The 18,017-nt window shown below is 42.2% G+C and overlaps 1 protein-coding gene across 4 annotated transcripts in view; it reads left to right on the top strand.

The window, feature by feature from the left end:
• The window catches only part of LOC129700480 (ankyrin-2-like), a 634,003-nt gene that overhangs the window by 517,210 nt on the left and 98,776 nt on the right, over nucleotides 1-18,017 (top strand). For all 4 annotated transcript variants that reach the window (XM_055641008.1, XM_055640993.1, XM_055641017.1 and 1 more), the window contains 2 exons: nucleotides 10,769-10,993; nucleotides 12,523-12,621. In XM_055641008.1, coding sequence (XP_055496983.1) covers nucleotides 10,769-10,993; nucleotides 12,523-12,621 — 324 coding nt within the window. The remainder of the gene's footprint in view (nucleotides 1-10,768; nucleotides 10,994-12,522; nucleotides 12,622-18,017) is intronic.

Below are 18,017 nucleotides of genomic sequence, written 5' to 3'. Positions count from 1 at the left end.
TAACCTCAGATAGTGTGTGTGTGTGTGTGGGGTTAGCATGTTTCCTCTGTGACAGTGTGAATTTACCCCCATGTCCCAAAGTAATGCTGGTAGATTAATTACCTATGGTAGCGTACACTCAAAGTAAATGCATGGCAAAAATAATCAAATGGAAGTTGATGAGCATGTGAGATGGATTTGCATAAGTAAGGGAGGTAACGAGATGGGCAATGGAACTAATGAGATTATTCCCCAGGAGGTAGTATGGGCACAGTGGCTCAAATGGCCTCTTGTGCTATTATAAGACTTTTTTCGCCAGCAAAAACTTGCACCAAATTCTTATTCTCCTTTTAAATTCAGAGGAAAAGAAATGTATGTCATATACTGGGGGTGATAGAAGAGGAACAGTTTAGACAGTTGCTGTGTGGAAAGAATATTTTCACAAACATGAAAACATTTCACAAACGTTGGAACTTCATGGTTACCATTAAGCAACCATTGTAAAGGGTTGACAACCCAATAATAATTGTGTTTTTATGAGGTGTCTTTTAAATAACTAGTTGCTCTCCAAGTATTGCACTTAAAAAGCTTATGTCATTTCATACAGATTTTCACTGCTAAGGTTAAGGGCATCGATAATGCAGATCAGTGAAGTGATTTTTCTTTTTATACAATTTGTGCTGAGATGACTATAAATGGGATTGCTGCCTCGGTTGCTAATGTTTTTGTAGATAGTGTTTCAGTCGATTGTACAGATAATTTATCAGAATGAAATCACTTCGTATGAGATGCTTTCCAGCAGTGGCAACAGAAAATGTAATGTTAAAATTAAAAATAATGCTTCCAATTAGAATGTCATAAGGCTTTAAATTACAAATTATTTTTTATACTTTAGAATAATTAAAATGGCAAGAACATTTCCAAGAATCATCTCCACACTTCTTGTATATTAAGTAACAACAATGCGGAACAGTTGCTTGATTGAAATATTACTAATGATTTAACAATGTTCATTTGCCATTACTTCATGAGTTGCTTTGATATCTTCTGAGTATCCTTTGAGGTATCATTTTCTCATAGGCGTGCAAGAAATAACAAAACTAATTTCTTATTGGGATATCCTTTTTGGTATATTTTTCTTTTGGTTTGTAAGGAAAACCTTTAATTCATGACCTCTTTGGGAGTACAGAATGGGATGGAGCTATTGCTTTGACTGTGATTAGTGATCCAAAAACAAGTTGCAATCTAAATCTGAAATTATTAGTGTTTTGCATTCTTTAACTTTTAACTCGAAACAATGAACATACTGAACTATATAATCTAGTAATATTTTTGTGGAAAAGTGTGATTTTGACTCATTATTAGTTTAGTTTTAGTTTAATTTTCAAGATGCAGCATGGAAACTGGCCCTTCAGTCCATCATAGTCATACAGCGAGGAAAGTAGGCCCTTCGGCCCAACTAGCTTGTATTTCTGGAAATACAATCTGGTCCAGGTATTTCTGGGAATAATACAAAAGGTACAGGTTCAGTTCATTCCAAAGAGGAAGAAAGATTCTAAGGGTAGTAAGACGCGACCGTGGCTGACAAGGGAAGTCAGGGACAGTATAAAAATAAAAGAGAAGAAGTACAACATAGCAAAGATGAGCGGGAAACAAGAGGACTGGGTAATGTTTAAAGAGCAACAGAAGATAACTAAAAAGGCAATACGGGGAGAAAATATGAGGTACGAAGGTAAGCTAGCCAAGAATAGAAAGGAGGATAGTAAAAGCTTATTTAGGTATGTGAATAGGAAAAAAATAGTTAAGACCAAAGTTGGACCCTTGAAGACTGAAAAAGGTGAATTTATTATGGGGAAAAAAGAAATGGCAGATGAGTTGAAAAGGTACTTTGGATCCGTCTTCACTAAGGAGGACACAAACAATCTTCCTGGTGTACTAGTGGCCAGAGGATCTGGGGTGACGGTGGAACTGAAGGAAATCCACATTAGGCAGGAAATGGTGTTGGGTAGACTGATGGGACTGAAGGTTGATAAATCCCCAGGGCCTGATGGTCTGCATTCCAGGGTACTTGGGCAAGTGGCTCTAGAAATTGTGGACGCATTAGTGATAATTTTCCAATGTTCTATAGATTCAGGATCTGTTCCTGTGGATTGGAGGGTAGCTAATGTTATCCCACTTTTTAAGAAAGGCGGGAGAGAGAAAACAGGGAATTATAGACCAGTTAGCCTGACATTGGTGGTGGGGAAGATGCTGGAGTCAATAATAAAAGATGAAATTATAGAACATTTGGATAGCAGTAACAGGATCAGTCCGAGTCAGCATGGATTTACGAAGGGGAAATCATGCTTGTGTGGCGTCAGCTGATACACAGGCCACTTATGGTTGAACGGTTGAACCCTCGTCAGTAGCTACGAGGGCTGGCACGCGACACCACGGCCTAGGGGAGTGTCCTGCTACTTAAGCTTATCTCACCTTGAGACCAAGGGAGTCAACAGGTAGCTGAGCCTGAGAGAACAACCTCGCTCAGCTACAGCAGCAATGACAATTACATTAGCGGAACAACTTAACATGTAACACCTGAATAAAACTACTGTTTGAATCTGCCTGACATCTGGCCTTATTCACCACATTTGGTGCCGCTACACTTGACTAATCTTCGGGAATTTTTTGAGGATGTAACTAGGAAAATGGACAAGGGAGACCTAGTGGATGTAGTGTACCTGGACTTTCAGAAAGCATTTGATATGGTCCCTCATAGGAGAATAGTGGGCAAAATTAGAGCACATGGTATTGGGGGTAGGGTGCTGACATGGATAGAAAATTGGTTGACAGACAGGAAACAAAGAGTAGGGATTAACGGGTCCCTTTCAGAATGGCAGGCAGTGACTAGTGGGGTGCCGCAAGGCTCGGTGCTGTGACCGCAAGGCTCGGTGCTGGGACCGCAGCTATTTACAATATACATCAATGATTTAGATGAAGGGATTCAAAGTAACATTAGCAAATTTGCAGATGACACAAAGCTGGGTGGCAGTGTGAAGTGTGAGGAGGATGCTATGAGAATGCAGGGAGACTTGGACAGGTTGGGGGAGTGGGCAGATGCATGGCAGATGCAGTTTAATGTGGATAAATGTGAGGTTATCCACTTTGGTAGCAAAAACAGGAAGGCAGATTATTATCTAAATGGTGTTAAGTTGGGAAAAGGGGAAGTACAACGGCATCTCGGGGTCCTTGTTCATCAGTCACTGAAAGTCAGCATGCAGGTACAGCAATCAGTGAAGAAACCGAATGGCATGTTGGCTGTCATAACCAGAGGAGTTGAGTATAGGAGCAAAGAGGTCCTTCTGCAGTTGTACAGACCACACCTGGAGTATTGTGTACAGTTTTGGTCCCCTGCTTTGAGGAAGGACATTCTTGCTATTGAGGGAGTGCAGCGTAGGTTCACAAGGTTAATTCCCGGGATGGCGGGATTGTCATATGCTGAAAGAATGGAGCGACTGGGCTTGTATACTCTGGAATTTAGAAGGATGAGAGGGGCTTATTGAAACATATAAGATTATTAAGGGTTTGGACACGCTAGAAGCAAGAAACATGTTCCCAATGTTGGGGGAGTCCAGAACCAGGGGCCATGGTTTAACAATAAGGGGTAAGGCATTTAGAATGGAGATGAGGAAACACTTTTTCACACAGTTGTGAGTCTGTGGAATTCTCTGGCCCAGAGGGCGGTGGAGGACAGCTCTCTGGGTATTTTCAAGAAAAAGCTTGATAAGGCTCTTAAAGATAGTAGAGTCAGAGGATATGGGGAGAAGGCAGGAACGGGGTACTGATTGTGGATGATCAGCCATGATCACATTGAATGGCGGTGCTGACTCGAAGGGCCGAATGGCCTATTCCTGCACCTATTGTCTATAGCTCACACCGACCAAAATGTCCCACTTGTCTGCGCTTGGCTCGTATCATTCTAAACCTGTCCTATCCATGTACATGTCTAATTATTTCTTAAATGTTGTGATAGTCCCTGCCTCGGCTACCTCCATTACCCTTTGTGTGAAAGAGTTACCTACCCCTCTGATTCCGATTAAATCTTTTCCCGGTCACCGTAAATCATGTCCTCTGGTTCTCGATTCCCCTGCTTTGGGGAAGAGACTATGCATCTACTTGATCTATTCCTGTCATGGTCTTATACAGCTCTATAAGATCCCTCCTCATCCTCCTGCGCTCCAAGGAATAGTGTCCCAGACTGCTCAACCTCTCCTTTCAACTCAGACCCTTGAATCCTGGCAACATCTTCGTAAATCTTCTCTGTAGCATTTCCAACTTAACAACATCTTTCATATAACATGGTGCCCAGAACTCGCCACAATACTATAAATGTGGCTTCACCATCGTCTTTTATAACTGTAACATGACCTCCCAACTCTGATACAATACAGATGAAGGCCAATGTACCAAAAGCCTTTTTGACCACCCTATCTATCTGTGACAAGAAACTATGTACATGCACTCCAATACCTCTCTGTTCTATAACACACCCCAGAGCACTACCCTTTACTACATAGGACCTGCCCTTGTTGGACTTTACAAACATCTCACATTGTATTAAATTTCATAAACCTTACCTCAGCCCACCTGCACAACCCTGCTGCAATTTTTGACAACCGTCTTCACTATCTGCAATACCACCCACTTTTGTATCATCAGCATACTTGCTATTCTTGCCATGTAAGATCTCATCCAAATCATTCATATATTGTAGGCCCAGCACCGAACCCTGAGGCACACCATTAGTCACAGACCTCCTGTCCGAGAAGCAACCTTCCACCATCACCTTCTGCTTGCTTCCTTCCATGAAGTCAATTTTCTATCCATTCAGCTATCTCTCCTTGGATCCCACGTGATCTAACCTTCCAGAGCAGCCTACCATGTGGAAACTTGGCAAATGCGTGGCTGAAGTCCAGATATACAACATGTTCATGCCAACCATCGATCGCATGTTCACATTAGTTCTATATCTGGAGAACATGAATATGCAATGTTTTGTATTGCGACCCTTTCTCAGACTAATTGTATTTGGGGGCAGAAAGCTGGGTGAGGGGTGGCGGCAGGACAAAGCCAGGCAAATGATAGGTGAGGGCAGTTTGATTGGCAGAGTGGAGAGAGGGGGAAAAGGGAGGAAGCTTGTTTGTTGGTTAGTGACCGATAATTGCAGAATTTAATGTTCTTGCTGTTTGGTTATAAGCTACGTGAGGGGAAGATGAGGTGTTGTTCCTCCAGTTTGCATGTGGCCTCACTCTGGTAGTGGAGTTCCCCTGGTCCTTACCTTTCATTCCATCAGCCTCCACACCCACCACATCTGTCACCTCCTATGTGATCCCACCACCAGTCACATGTTCCCATCCCGACCACTTTCTGCTTTCTGCAGAGACCACTCCCTCTGCAACCCCTTGGTTCACTCATCCCTTCCCACCCAAACCATCCTCTCCCAGGTACTTTCCATTGCAATAGCAGATGTAATACCTGTCCCTACACCTCCTCCAGTATATCCATCCAGTGACCCTAGCAGCGGAGACCAAGATTCACATGCACTTCCTCTAACCACATCTACTGTAGTCAGTACTCCTAATGTGGCCTTAACATCGACCAAGCTAATACTAGGCGACCATTTCACCAAATATTTGTGCTCGGTCCGCCAAGGTCTGCTGGATCTCCTGGTTGGTAACTATTTTAACTCTCCTTCCCGTCCATCATGGTCTTTCTGTCCTGGGCCTACTCCAATGCCATAGTGAGTCCGTTCCCCCCCCTTTCCATTCTCACTTCCCTGTGACCACCTGGATGCGCACCTACCTTTCCCACAATCCTGCCCCTGTTTCTCCTTCTCCTCCCTGCCTCCTTCCACCTACATCCCTTCCTCTGACCACGTTTCACACGTCTTCACTCCTCATCTCCTCATCACACCGTAAGACATAGCAGCAGAATTAGGTCATATTGCCCATCGAGTGTGCTCGCCATTCGATCATTTATCCATTTTCCCCTCTCAACCTCATTTTCCTGCTTTCCCCCCCCATAACCGTTGACATCCTTAGTAATCAAGAGCCTATCATTCCCTGCTTTAACAATACCCAATAACTTGGCCTCATCGGCCATCTGTGGCAATTCATTGCAGTTTCACTGCCCGCTAGCTAAAAAAAAATCATTTTTTCTGATGCTGTCATAAGCTCCTCCATGGTCGTAAGCTCCTCCATCCAAGCTACCTAGCCCTTTCATTTCTCCGTAGGTTTGAATGAGATCCCCCCCTCATCCTTCTAAACTCCAGCGAGTACAGACCCAGGGCCGTCAAACACCCCTTGTACGTTAAACCGATCATCCTTGGGATCATTCTCGGAAACCTCCTCTGGCCCCCCCGACAATGTCAGCACATCCCTCCTCAGATATGGGGCCCAAAACTTCTCACAATATTCCAAATATGGCCTGGCCAGCATCTTGTATTGCCACAGCATTACATACTTGTTTTTAGATTCTAGCCCTCTCGAAATGAATGTTAATATTGCACTTGCCTTCCTTCCTATCGACCCAACCTGCATATTAACCTTTTGGAAACCCTGTACCTGCACTCCCAAGTCACTTTGCACCTCCAATTTTTGAACCATTTTCATTTAGGGAATAGTCTATACCTTTATTCCTTCTGCCAAAGTCAATGACCATACATTTTGCTACGCTGTATTCCATTTGCCACCTTCTTTGCCCACTCTCCCAGCCTGTCCAAGTTCTTCTGCAGACTCTGTATGTATCTTCGTATCATCCACAAAATTGACCAAAATGCCATCAATTCCATCATCCAGATCATTAACATAAGACATGAAAGGTAGTGGTCTCAACAGAGTGACAGCACAGTAGCAGAGCTGTTAACCCTGCTGCCTCACAGCGCCAGATACCCCCCTTCAATCCAGACCTTGGGTGCTGTCTGAGTGGAGCGTGCACGTCCTCCCTGTGACCAAATAAGTTTTCTCTAGGTGTTCTGGTTTCCTCCCCCATTCCAAAGACGTGCGGGCTTGTTTGGCATCTGTCAAAATTTACCCCTTTTGTGTAGGGAAAGGGTAAGAAAGTGGGATACCATAGAACCCAGTAGATCACCAGTAAACAGTATACCTGAGGCATGGACAATAGACAATAGGTGCACGAGTGGGCCATTCGGCCCTTCGAGCTAGCACCGCCATTCAATGTGATCATGGCTGATCATCCACAATCAGTACCACGTTCCTGCCTTCTCCCCATAGCCCCTGACTCTGCTATCTTTAAGAGCCCAATCTAGCTCTTTCTTGAAAGTATCCAGAGAACCGGCTTCCACCACCATCTGAGGCAGAGAATTCCACAGACACACAACTCTCTGTGTGAAAAAGTGTTTCCTCATCTCCGTTCTAAATGGCTTACCCCTTATTCTTAAATTGTGGCTCCTGGCTCTGGACTCCCCCAACATTTCCTGCCTCTAGCGTGTCCAAACCCTTAATAATCTTATATGTTTAAATAAGATTCCCTCTCATCCTTCTAAATTCCAGAGTATACATTATACAATTCCAGCCGCTCCATTTTCTCAGCATATGACAGTCCCGCCATCCGGGGAATTAACCTTGTGAACCAACTCCCTCAATAGCAAGAATGTTCGTCCTCAAATTTGGGGACCAAAACAGCACACAATACACCAGATGTGGTCTCACTGGGGCCCAGTAGGCTGAAGGGCCTGCTTCCATGCTACATCTCTAAACTAAAACACCACCCCTACAGAACGCAACTAGCCACCATTAGTAAACCACAAAAGACGGCTTTTATTTCCGCTCTTTGTCTTCTACCAGTCAGCCAATCTTCTATCTATGTTGTTACCTTGCCTGTAATACCATAGGCTTCTATCATGTTGAGCAACCTTATGTGCAGTACCTTATCAAATGCCTTCTGAAAATCCAAGTAAACAAAATCTCCTGACTCTCCTTTGTCTATCCTCAAAGAATTCCAACAAGTTTATCAGGCAAAGATCTCCCCTTAACAAAACCACTCTGACTTCAACTTGTTTTATCATGTTCTTCCAAGTACCCCAAAAATCTCATCCAGATGTGGAGGCTTTGGAAAGGGTGTTGCCTGGATTAGAGGGCATCAGCTACAGAAAGAGAGGTTGGATAAACTTGGATTGTTTTCTCTGGGATGTCAGAGGTTGAAGGGAAACTTGATAGAAGTATACAAAGTTATGAGAGGCATAGATAGAGTGGACAATCAGAATCTCTTTTCCCTGGGTGGATATGTCCAATACTAGAGGGCATAGTTATAAGGTGAGAGGGGAAAGGTTTCATGGAGACATACGGGGCAAGTTTTTTTACACAAAATAACAGGGGCCTGGAAAGCATTGTCTGGGATGGAAGTGGAGGCAGATACGACAGTGGCCTTTAATAGACTTTCAGATGGGCACATGGAAGTGCAGGGAATAGAGAGATATGGATCATGTACAGGGAGATAAAATCAGTTTAATGGCATCATGTTCAGTTCACCAATTGTGGGCTGAAGGGCCTGGTCTTGTGGTGTAACTGCTCTATATGTCCAGGCTCTATGTTATCACTAGTAATGCAGAGATTGTAGTGATGTTATCACTACAATCTCTGCAGCTACCTCTTTCTGGGTTGTCCATCTGATCCAGGTGACTTATCCAAATTCAGATCTTTTCGCATCCCAAAGGCCTTCTGCTTAATAATAGTGACTGCAGTCACTTCTGCCTCCTGACTCTCCTGAATGGCTGGCATGTCGCTGGTGTCTTCCATTATTCAGTTCATCTGCCATTTCTTTGTTCCCCATTATTACTTCTCCAGCTTCATTTTCCTGCAGTCCTCCTTTACTATTTATATAACTGAAAAAGCATTTGGTATCCTCATGTATATTATTGGCTGGCTTGCCTTCATATTTCATCTTTTCTTTCTCCTTAGTCCTTTTTCAGTTGCCTTCTGTTGGTTTTTAATAGCTTCAAAATCCTCCAGCTTCCCACTAATCTTTGCATACTATATGCCTTCTCTTTTGCTTTCGTGCTGTTTTTGACTTCTCTTGTCAGACATGGTCATCTCCTTCTCCCGTTGGTATGTGTCTTCCTCTCTGGAATGAAAAGATCCTGCCTCTTCCGAATGACTCACAGAAACACCTGCCATTCCTGCACCACCGTCATTCTCCCTAGGGTCACAGGCTTTTGTCTTTTCATTTCTGGCCTTCACCCCCAATAAAGTCTGCCAATCAAATCTTCCTTACCTAGATCCACCCATCACTTCGATTTTCCAGCATCTGCCAGTTCCTTCTTAAACACTCCAGCTATCACTTGCCTGGTTTTGTTCTTCTCCCCCTCCTCTCTTCCAGTTTTCTGACCTACGCTACATTCGGTCAGAAGAAGGGTCTCGACCCAAAATGTTGCCTATTCCTGTCCTCCGGAGATGCTGCCTAACCCACTGAGTTATTCCAGCAATTTGTGGACATTTGCCTTGGTGATTCAGTCATTGTGTTAATTTCTTGCCCAGGAATTGATGCACTGTATTTAAAATAAACCTGTACAAAGTACTGCAGGAACTTCAAACACAAAATAATGCCATATTTCTAACGATTACATTGATATTTGATGGATAACATCAGAAAAAAATGTACAATCTTACTCAAACTCCATTTTAAAATGTCTTAAAATATGGAAAGACAGTCATATTGTTTTGTGCTTTTCACTTCATTTTTCGACAATTTTGAAGAAGTATTCTGTGGTATTAGGTAATTAGTCCATATGTCAAGATACGCCTGAATAATCTGAAGCTCAGGTAAATGTATAAAGCAAGTCAATTAAGAAGATTTTGTCCTATTACTGATTTTATTTTATCTTCCTACTAAAACTATGAAACAAAAATAGCTCTCATGTTTTGGTTAGTATAAGTATGTCAGGAAATCCTTTAATATTTGGCAGTATTGCCCAGAATAAACTGCTAATGCACCTGTGACATTTGTATAACATGGTATAAAGGTTAACACTGTGATTGATCCTAATCTGGCTAGCACAGTCTTTACTAAATTTATTTCTGTCTAACCAGACAACTTTTCCACCTGCTGTCCTTGGTACATGGATAGGAAATATTTGGAGAGATATATGAACCAAATGGTATTTGCTTAGATGGAGCACCTTGGTCATTATGGACAAGTTGAGCCAAAATACCTGTTTCTGTGCTGCATGACTCCATAACCACTATTGGAAATGTTACCTGGTCTACCAAATAGAAAGTGGTACGGTGGCACAGTGGTAGAGTTGCTGCCTTACAGCGGCAGAGACCCGGGTTCAATCCTACAGGTGCTTGTCTGTACGGAGTCTGTATGTTCTCCCCATGACCTGCGTGGGTTTTCTCCAGGATCAACGGTTTCCTCCCACACTCCAAAGACATACAGGTTTGTAGGTTATTTGGCTTGGTATAATTGTAAATTGTCCCTAGTGTGTGTAGGATAGTGTTAGCGTGTGAGTCGGTGTGGACTCGGTGGACCGAACATCCTGTTTCCGCGCTGTATCACTAAACTAAAACTAAGAGAATCAACTCCAGCAGAGTCCATTCAGGTGGCACCTTTGAATCTGCCACAACTCTGTAACGTTATGCCTACATATATTCCTTTTTGCTACAGGTTGAGTTGCTGTTTCTTTTCACCATCTGTATTCTGCCACACGTAAATGCTGCACATCCCGCGCTACAAACCTAAACGATAATCTCTGATTATGAAGTGGATGACAAAGTCTTTGTGTTTATTCCAGCTTTCTGGTTAGTTTCATGGTGGATGCTCGGGGAGGATCTATGCGAGGCTGTCGCCATAACGGACTTCGCATTATCATTCCCCCTCGGAAATGCACAGCTCCAACCCGTGTCACTTGCCGCCTGGTTAAACGTCACAGACTGGCCACAATGCCTCCTATGGTGGAAGGAGAGGGTCATGCCAGCAGGTTAATTGAAGTTGGACCATCAGGTGCTCAATTCCTTGGGTAAGTTCCTCAATTTGCAAATTACACGTGCCACCAAATTTATCTTTTGCTTTATTTAAAATTGCCTCTTTTGTTTTAAAGCAATTAGCATTTAAGTAATTTTGATAAATTTAAAGATACATTATTCTATTGAGAATTAAAAGATTACTTTGTCAGTACATGTCATATGCTTTGGGCCAGCCTGTTGATATGCAAGAATGTGCTTGTCTGTAGACCTGGGTAGTGTGATATTATGGTATTTTGTGTTAATTACAAGAAGTACATTATGCACTTTTGGTACTTTTCTTTTAAACATGGCAAAGTGTGAAATGTGAATTGTTCATACAAAGTAAACAAAATACATAAAAAATATCATAAATGGTGGCCCACAAAGTTATTAGCAGGTTATTTTGTAAAAAGGAAAAATTCTAAATTATAGTAAGTAAAATAACTTTTTAATATGTCATTGAGGCTAAATGTTACAAATTTTATATTAGCATATGGGAACATCAGAATTTAGACATTCAAAAGCAGCCATTAAATTCTCATTTTGATTAACAACCCCACCTTCCCATCTTCACGTCTTGTCCTTGTAATCCTTTCTCTCTCCACTGCAATGAATGGGACTGCCTAGTAAATGGATTTAAATCCTGATTAGTCATACAGCATGCAAACAGACCATTTGATTCATTGTGTCCATGCTGACCAAGATGCTCCATCTACGCTGGTCCCATTTGGCCACGTTTGGCCCACATCCCTCAAAGTTCAAATAACTTCTAAATGTTGTTATAGGTTTTATTAGTATTACCAACATAAAGATCATATTAAATTAAAACTGCGAATTTAAGACTGAGAGTTTAACTAGGTCCAAGCAACTCAATCAATTAGTAAAACTACTTATTTAAACAGGGAATCACCTTCTAATTACTATGGAAAGCTACATAAACATTAATGAATGAATAGTCAAAATGATAATAGTTTTGCATGTGGACATTTGTACTAACATTGAAGTGGAAAAGAATTGATCATTGCATTTTACTTCCTAATCTAATATCTGCCCACATGCTTCTGGCCTACTCTCTGACAGACCTTACTTATAATGGAACAGTGATGTCTAAAAAATTCATGCCCACTGCAATGAAGTGCAGACTTCAATAAGCTAAGAATGAAGTAGATTGGCAGACATCGGGAAACTAAAGGAGGAATAATTTACCTTTTGTGATTACTCATAGTTTTCACTAATTTCCCAGTAGGCAATTGCTGAATAAATTTCCAGTTGGCTGTTTTAACTCCTCAGAGTCACATGTAATAATTGAATGATTATAAACAATAACTGGTCATCTCTTACTAAGCAATAAACCTTTTGATCAGTCTCTTATAAAATCCCTGAAGAAACTGAAAAGAAATTAATTCATTGCATTTTTATAACTTAGATTTTAGCAACCAATAAAGTTGTGACTAACAAAAAAACAATCAGGAACAAAAGTGAATATGTGTTGGTTTTATCATTTTCATCTTCTCTCTTCCTCTGCTGCTTTGGATTTAATCAGTAAACTGCATCTTCCTAATTCTCCTCCCCCTCTAAATGAGGGAGAAAGCTTGGTTAGCCGAATCCTGCAGCTTGGGCCATCAGGAACCAAATTCCTTGGGTAGGAGAGACAAACAAAATGTTCAGTGAAGAATTTACTGGATGCCTCCTTGCTTATTCCTTGCAACCTTTTACAGCATTCCTTACACTTTTTTTATACCCTACCATCTTTCTCCCTTATATGTTTTACATATATCATATTTGCTAAATGTAAATGTGTGATGTTTTGTGGCTTGGTGTTGTGAATGTTGTCATTGCTGGGAATGTACATGTTCAGCACAGCAAGAAAATCCCCATGTTGCTCTCCTTCCCATCCATTCCTTTTGTTAATTCCTCATGTGTCGATGAACATTATAAATGTTCGCTCATATTTTCCGATCCTTGTTAAACTGTGTATTAAATTGTAGTCTGTAACAAAGTGAATTGGAAAATGAAAGAGGTATTTTTTATAAGGATGTAATACAAATGTGCTGAAGTGCTTGTGTCTTGTTACCTACCTATAGGCGAGGATCCTGTCAGGATTTAAAATAGTTAAGTTCTGTGTCTCGATAGAGCTTAACTTTTTGAATCCCATAATTGAATGTCAAACCAGTATCTTGCCTATTTATATACAGCGTGGTCCTAATTGTCTTTTACTATTAGTTTCTGTCCTGTAATTCCTGCTTTTTTCCTTTCCTTTATTTGCAACATTAAATGTTAATTATGTTGAATTGCTGATTAAGATAAGGCAACTGGGATAAAGATAAGCAATGACAATATTTAACATATGCCATGATAGTAATAGGGTCTAATTGATTATATTACCCATACATTACTATTTAAATTTTCATTTTTATTTCCTAAAATATTTTCCACTGATTTTTTTATTTTGCTGCAATCATTTGGAAAATGTCACATTTTCCTCCATTATTGTTTTCCAAATCACCAATAATCCTCATGACCTTGTCAATTCATTCTCCTGTATTCTGACTATTCCTATCAATCTTTGGAGACTTATTTGTCAATTCTGTTGTTCCATTCCTTAGCACTGCCATTCTGCGCACTATGCCCAGTAACACGAGTTCAATGTGATTGGTTTTTACACAATAAAATGAGAGACTTGGAGTTTTATAGTTCCATACCTGCAGCATAATTTGATTATCATATTTTACAGCAGCTTTTTGACTAGGAATCATGTTAAACTAATTAAGTAGAGAGCTGGTTCCACCAACAAAAGGGAAGCAAGATGTATATCTTTCTGGATATCAGAAAGGAGGCTGCAGAGAGTTTAATTTACTGAAGAATGTTTCTTTGGTCGTTATTCTGTGTAAATGTATACGTGCCTCAATGCATGCAGGCAGCATTATTACTGGGTTAGGAAGCAGCCCTAATTAATTTACATCAATCCATAGTTATATTTTTGTTCCATCCAAATTACTGCAAAAGAATGGATACTGTATTCTACAAATAAACAAGTAAATGCCACAGGAGTGGCGTTCCTCTGCTGTTTGGAATACATGTACATGACTTGGATGTCAATGTAGATGGACTGGTGAGTAGGTTTTCTGACAACACTAAAATTGGAGGAGTTGCAGACAGTGAGGAATGCTGTCAGAAGATGCAGTGCGATATTGACCAGCTGCAGAAATGGGTGAAGAAATGGCAGATGGAGTGTAACCCGAGCAAGTGTGAGGTGTTGCACTTTGGGAGGCTGAATGTAAGGGGAGACCCTTAACAATATTGAAGTGCAGAGGGATCTTGGAGTTCAAGTTCATAGCTCCCTGTAAGTGGCAGCACAAGTAGATTGGGTGATGAAGAAGACGTTGGTATGCTTGACTTAATTGCTCGGGGCATTGAGTACGAGTCAGGAAGTCATGATACAGCTCTATAATACTTTGTTTTGGGCCGCATGTGGAGTATTGCGTGCTTTTCTGATCGTCCCATTACAGGAAAGATGTGGAGGATTTGGAAAAGGTGCAGAGGAGGTTTACCAGAAGCTGCCTAGATTAGGGAGTTTCAGCTACAAGGAGTGGTTAGATAAACATGGATTGTTTACTGTGGAATGTCCGATGTTCAAGTCCAGTCAATTCGTCACATACACATACGAGATGTGTAGTGAAATGAAAAGTGGCATGAAAAGGGAAGACGATAGACATATAACATAATGAAAGGCACAAATAGGGTAGAATGTCAGAACCTTTTCCCCAGAGTGGAAATGTCCAACAATAGAAGACATAGCTGAGATGAGGAAAGTTTAATGGAGATGTGCTGGGCTAGTTTTTTTACACAGAGAGTGGTGGGGGCCTGAAACAGATTGCATTAGGGTTAAGGGCCTGTCCCACTTTGACGTCATTTGCGAGTAATTTACGCGATATCATTTACGCGTCAAGACGAGCATGGTGCGCATTACGCGCGCATAGTGCGTGGTGACGTAGGCAGTGACGCACGGTCACGTGCGACGCCCCAGGATTTTGGGATGTACAATATCTTCACATGCCATCTGCATGGCGCGCAAATGACGCCCAAATGGGACAGGCCCTTTAGAGTTTAAGATTGTTTTAGATGAGCACAGGAAAGGGTAGGGAACAGAGATATATGTATGAATCGTGTACAGGCAGAGAGATCCGTTTGACATCATCATAATTTGGCACAAACATTGTAGACTGAAGGGCCTGTTTCTGTGCTGTCCTGTTCTATGTTTTAATGCACCAATTTCTCCACCTCCTTGATATTTACTCCAATTATGGTGTCTAAGGATAAAGTTTTCCAGGTCCTCACCTTCCACCCGACCAGCCTTCACATTCAAGTGATCATTCTTCGCACTTTCTATCACTTTCAAAGCGATTACATCTTCTCCTCTCCACTGGTTTCAGTATTTTGTAGGGACATTTCCTTTGTGTGTACCTGGTTCAGTCTCCTGTTCCACCCTTAAAGTTGTGATTTACTTGGACATCTTTCAATTTAATGCACTGCATGCAGCATACGCAACATGTAGTGGAGGTACCAAATGCAGCTTAGGTAGCTGCTGTACTTAGCGTTTAGTTTTCAGGGGCAAGCCTGAGCTTCCCATTGCCTACCACTTGAAATCACCATCTGATTCCCTTTCTAACCTCCTAGTCTGTGGCCCAATACTGTGGCATCAAACACAAGCTTGAGGAGCAGCACCTTATATTCCATCTGGGCTTGTTGCTGCCTTTTGGGCTGAATACTGAATTCTACAACTTCAGGTAATTAGATTTCTGTGTGTGTCAGTCATCCATCTGTGATATTGGCTCAGCTTGTATTTTGTGTCGCAGTGGTGGACATGTCCAGCCTGACTGCTGGGATGTCCTGCTGCCCAGCATTTCAAAATCCCTACATTCTTCTGTCTATGTTCTCACTCTCTAACTGCTCTGATTCACTCATTGACCAGATAACCTTGTCTCCCCATGGTCGCCCCAGTTTTAACCCCAGAATATCTGCATGGTTGCCCCAGTTTTAACCACTGAGAGACATTCCCACCGCTATCTTCTCTGCCCCTTGATGGGCTTCTTTTGCCTTCATCCCAGTTCTGACAGAGTTTTGAACCTGAAATGTTAACTTCTTTTCTCATATATGAGGCCGGATCTGCTGAGCATTTCACGCATTCACAGATTTTTTGATTTTCAACATTGAAGAGTAGGTTTCTTGAAATAATGGCAAGGTTCCATGAAGTCAACTTCCCTTCCTTTAGCAACCAAATCAGCAGGCTAGAAGTTTTTTTCTCATAAATGTGAAGTGTTGCATTTTGGAAAATCTAACATGGGCAGGACCTTCATAGGACTCTGGGACATGTTGTAGAGCAGAGGGATCTAGGAGTGCAGGTACATAGTTCCTTGAAGGTGGATTCACAGGTAGATGGGATAGTCAAAAAGGCTTTTGGCACATTGGTCTTCATCAGTGAGAGTATAACAGACCCAACGGGTCTGCACTTGGTCTAGTAAAGTATAAACGTTGGGAGGTCATGTTGCACTTATATAAGACATTGGTGAAGCCGCATTTAGAGTATTGTGTTCAGTTCTGGGAACTATGTTTTAGGAAAGATGTTGTCAATTTTGAAAGGGTGCAATGAAGATTTATGAGGAAGTTGCCATGAATTGAGGGTCTGAGGAGATTGAACAGACTAGGAGTCTATTCGCCGGGGTGCAGGAGGATGAGGGGCGATCTTATTGAGGCGTATAAATTCATCCATAAAATCTAGATCGGGTAGACGCATAGTCTTTTGCCCAGAGTAGGCGAATTGACAACCAGAGGACATAGGTTTAAGCTGAAGGGGGAAAGATTTTATGGGAATATAAGAGGAAACTTTTTTGGGTGGGTGTATGGACTGAGCTACTGGAGAAGGTAATTGAGGCAGGGACTATCACAATGTTTAAGAAGTGATTAGACATGTCCATGGATAGGACAGGTTTGAAGGGATATGGGCCACACGCAGGCAAGTGGGGCTAGTATAGATGGGACATGTCGGTCGGTGTGGGCAAGTTGGCTGAAGGACCTGTTTCCATGCTGTATGACTATGAGTATGTGCTTTGCTTGGCTCAAATCTGCCTGAATAGAAAAAAGGACACACGTGCTGGAGTAACTCAGTGGGTCAGGTAGCATCTCTGGAGAACATGGATAGGCGGGTTGAGACCCTTCTTCAGACCTTTACGCTCAGCTCGAGACCTTTCCCCAGACTGATTGTAGGTAGCGGAGACGAAAGGATGAACAGGGAAGAGGCAGGACAAAGCTTGGCAGGCAATAGGTTGAGATAGGTGGGAGGCCAGATGGGCCTCAGGGCAGGGAGGAATGGAGCGGGGAAAAAAGAGGAGAGGGTTTGGGGAAGAAGGGGAGGAGTTGTGAGGATTTGAGAGGGGTTACCTAAAATTGAATCAATATTCATACTGTTGGGCTGTAAGCTACCCAAGTGGAATATAAGGTGGTGTTCCACCAGTTTACGCCTGGCCTCACTCCAGCAATGGAGGAGGCCTAGGATAGAAAGGTCAGTGTGGGAATGGCAAGGGGAGTAAATTAGTTAGCATCCATCCGAATTAGTAGCCTACGCAAGTCTAAGCTTTGTCTTGCCGATGTACAGGAGGCCACATTGTGAACAGTAGATGAGGTTAGAAGAGGTGCATGTGAACCTCTATTTCACCCGGAAGGACAGCGGGAGTCCCTGGATGGAGGCAAAGGAGGCGATATACAGGTGTTACACATCTCCTGTGGTTGCAGGGGAAAGTACCTAGGGAAGGGGTGGGTTGGGTGGGAAGGGATGAGTGAACCAAGGAGTTACGGAGGGAGCGGTCTCTACAGAAGGCGGACAGGGTTGGAGATGGGAAGATGGGATTAGTGGTGTGATCACTTTGAGGGAAGGAGGAGCAAAAGCAGAATTATGGGACAGAGGAGACGTGGTTGAGTGAACCATCTATGACAGAAGAGGGGAACCCACATTTACTAAAGAAAGACGACATCTTGATGTCC

This window comes from Leucoraja erinacea, chromosome 1 (genome assembly GCF_028641065.1).
Source record: "Leucoraja erinacea ecotype New England chromosome 1, Leri_hhj_1, whole genome shotgun sequence".
NCBI lineage: Eukaryota > Metazoa > Chordata > Chondrichthyes > Rajiformes > Rajidae > Leucoraja > Leucoraja erinaceus.
Note: the sequence above shows the minus strand (reverse complement) of the source record. Positions and strands in the feature narration are given on the sequence as shown.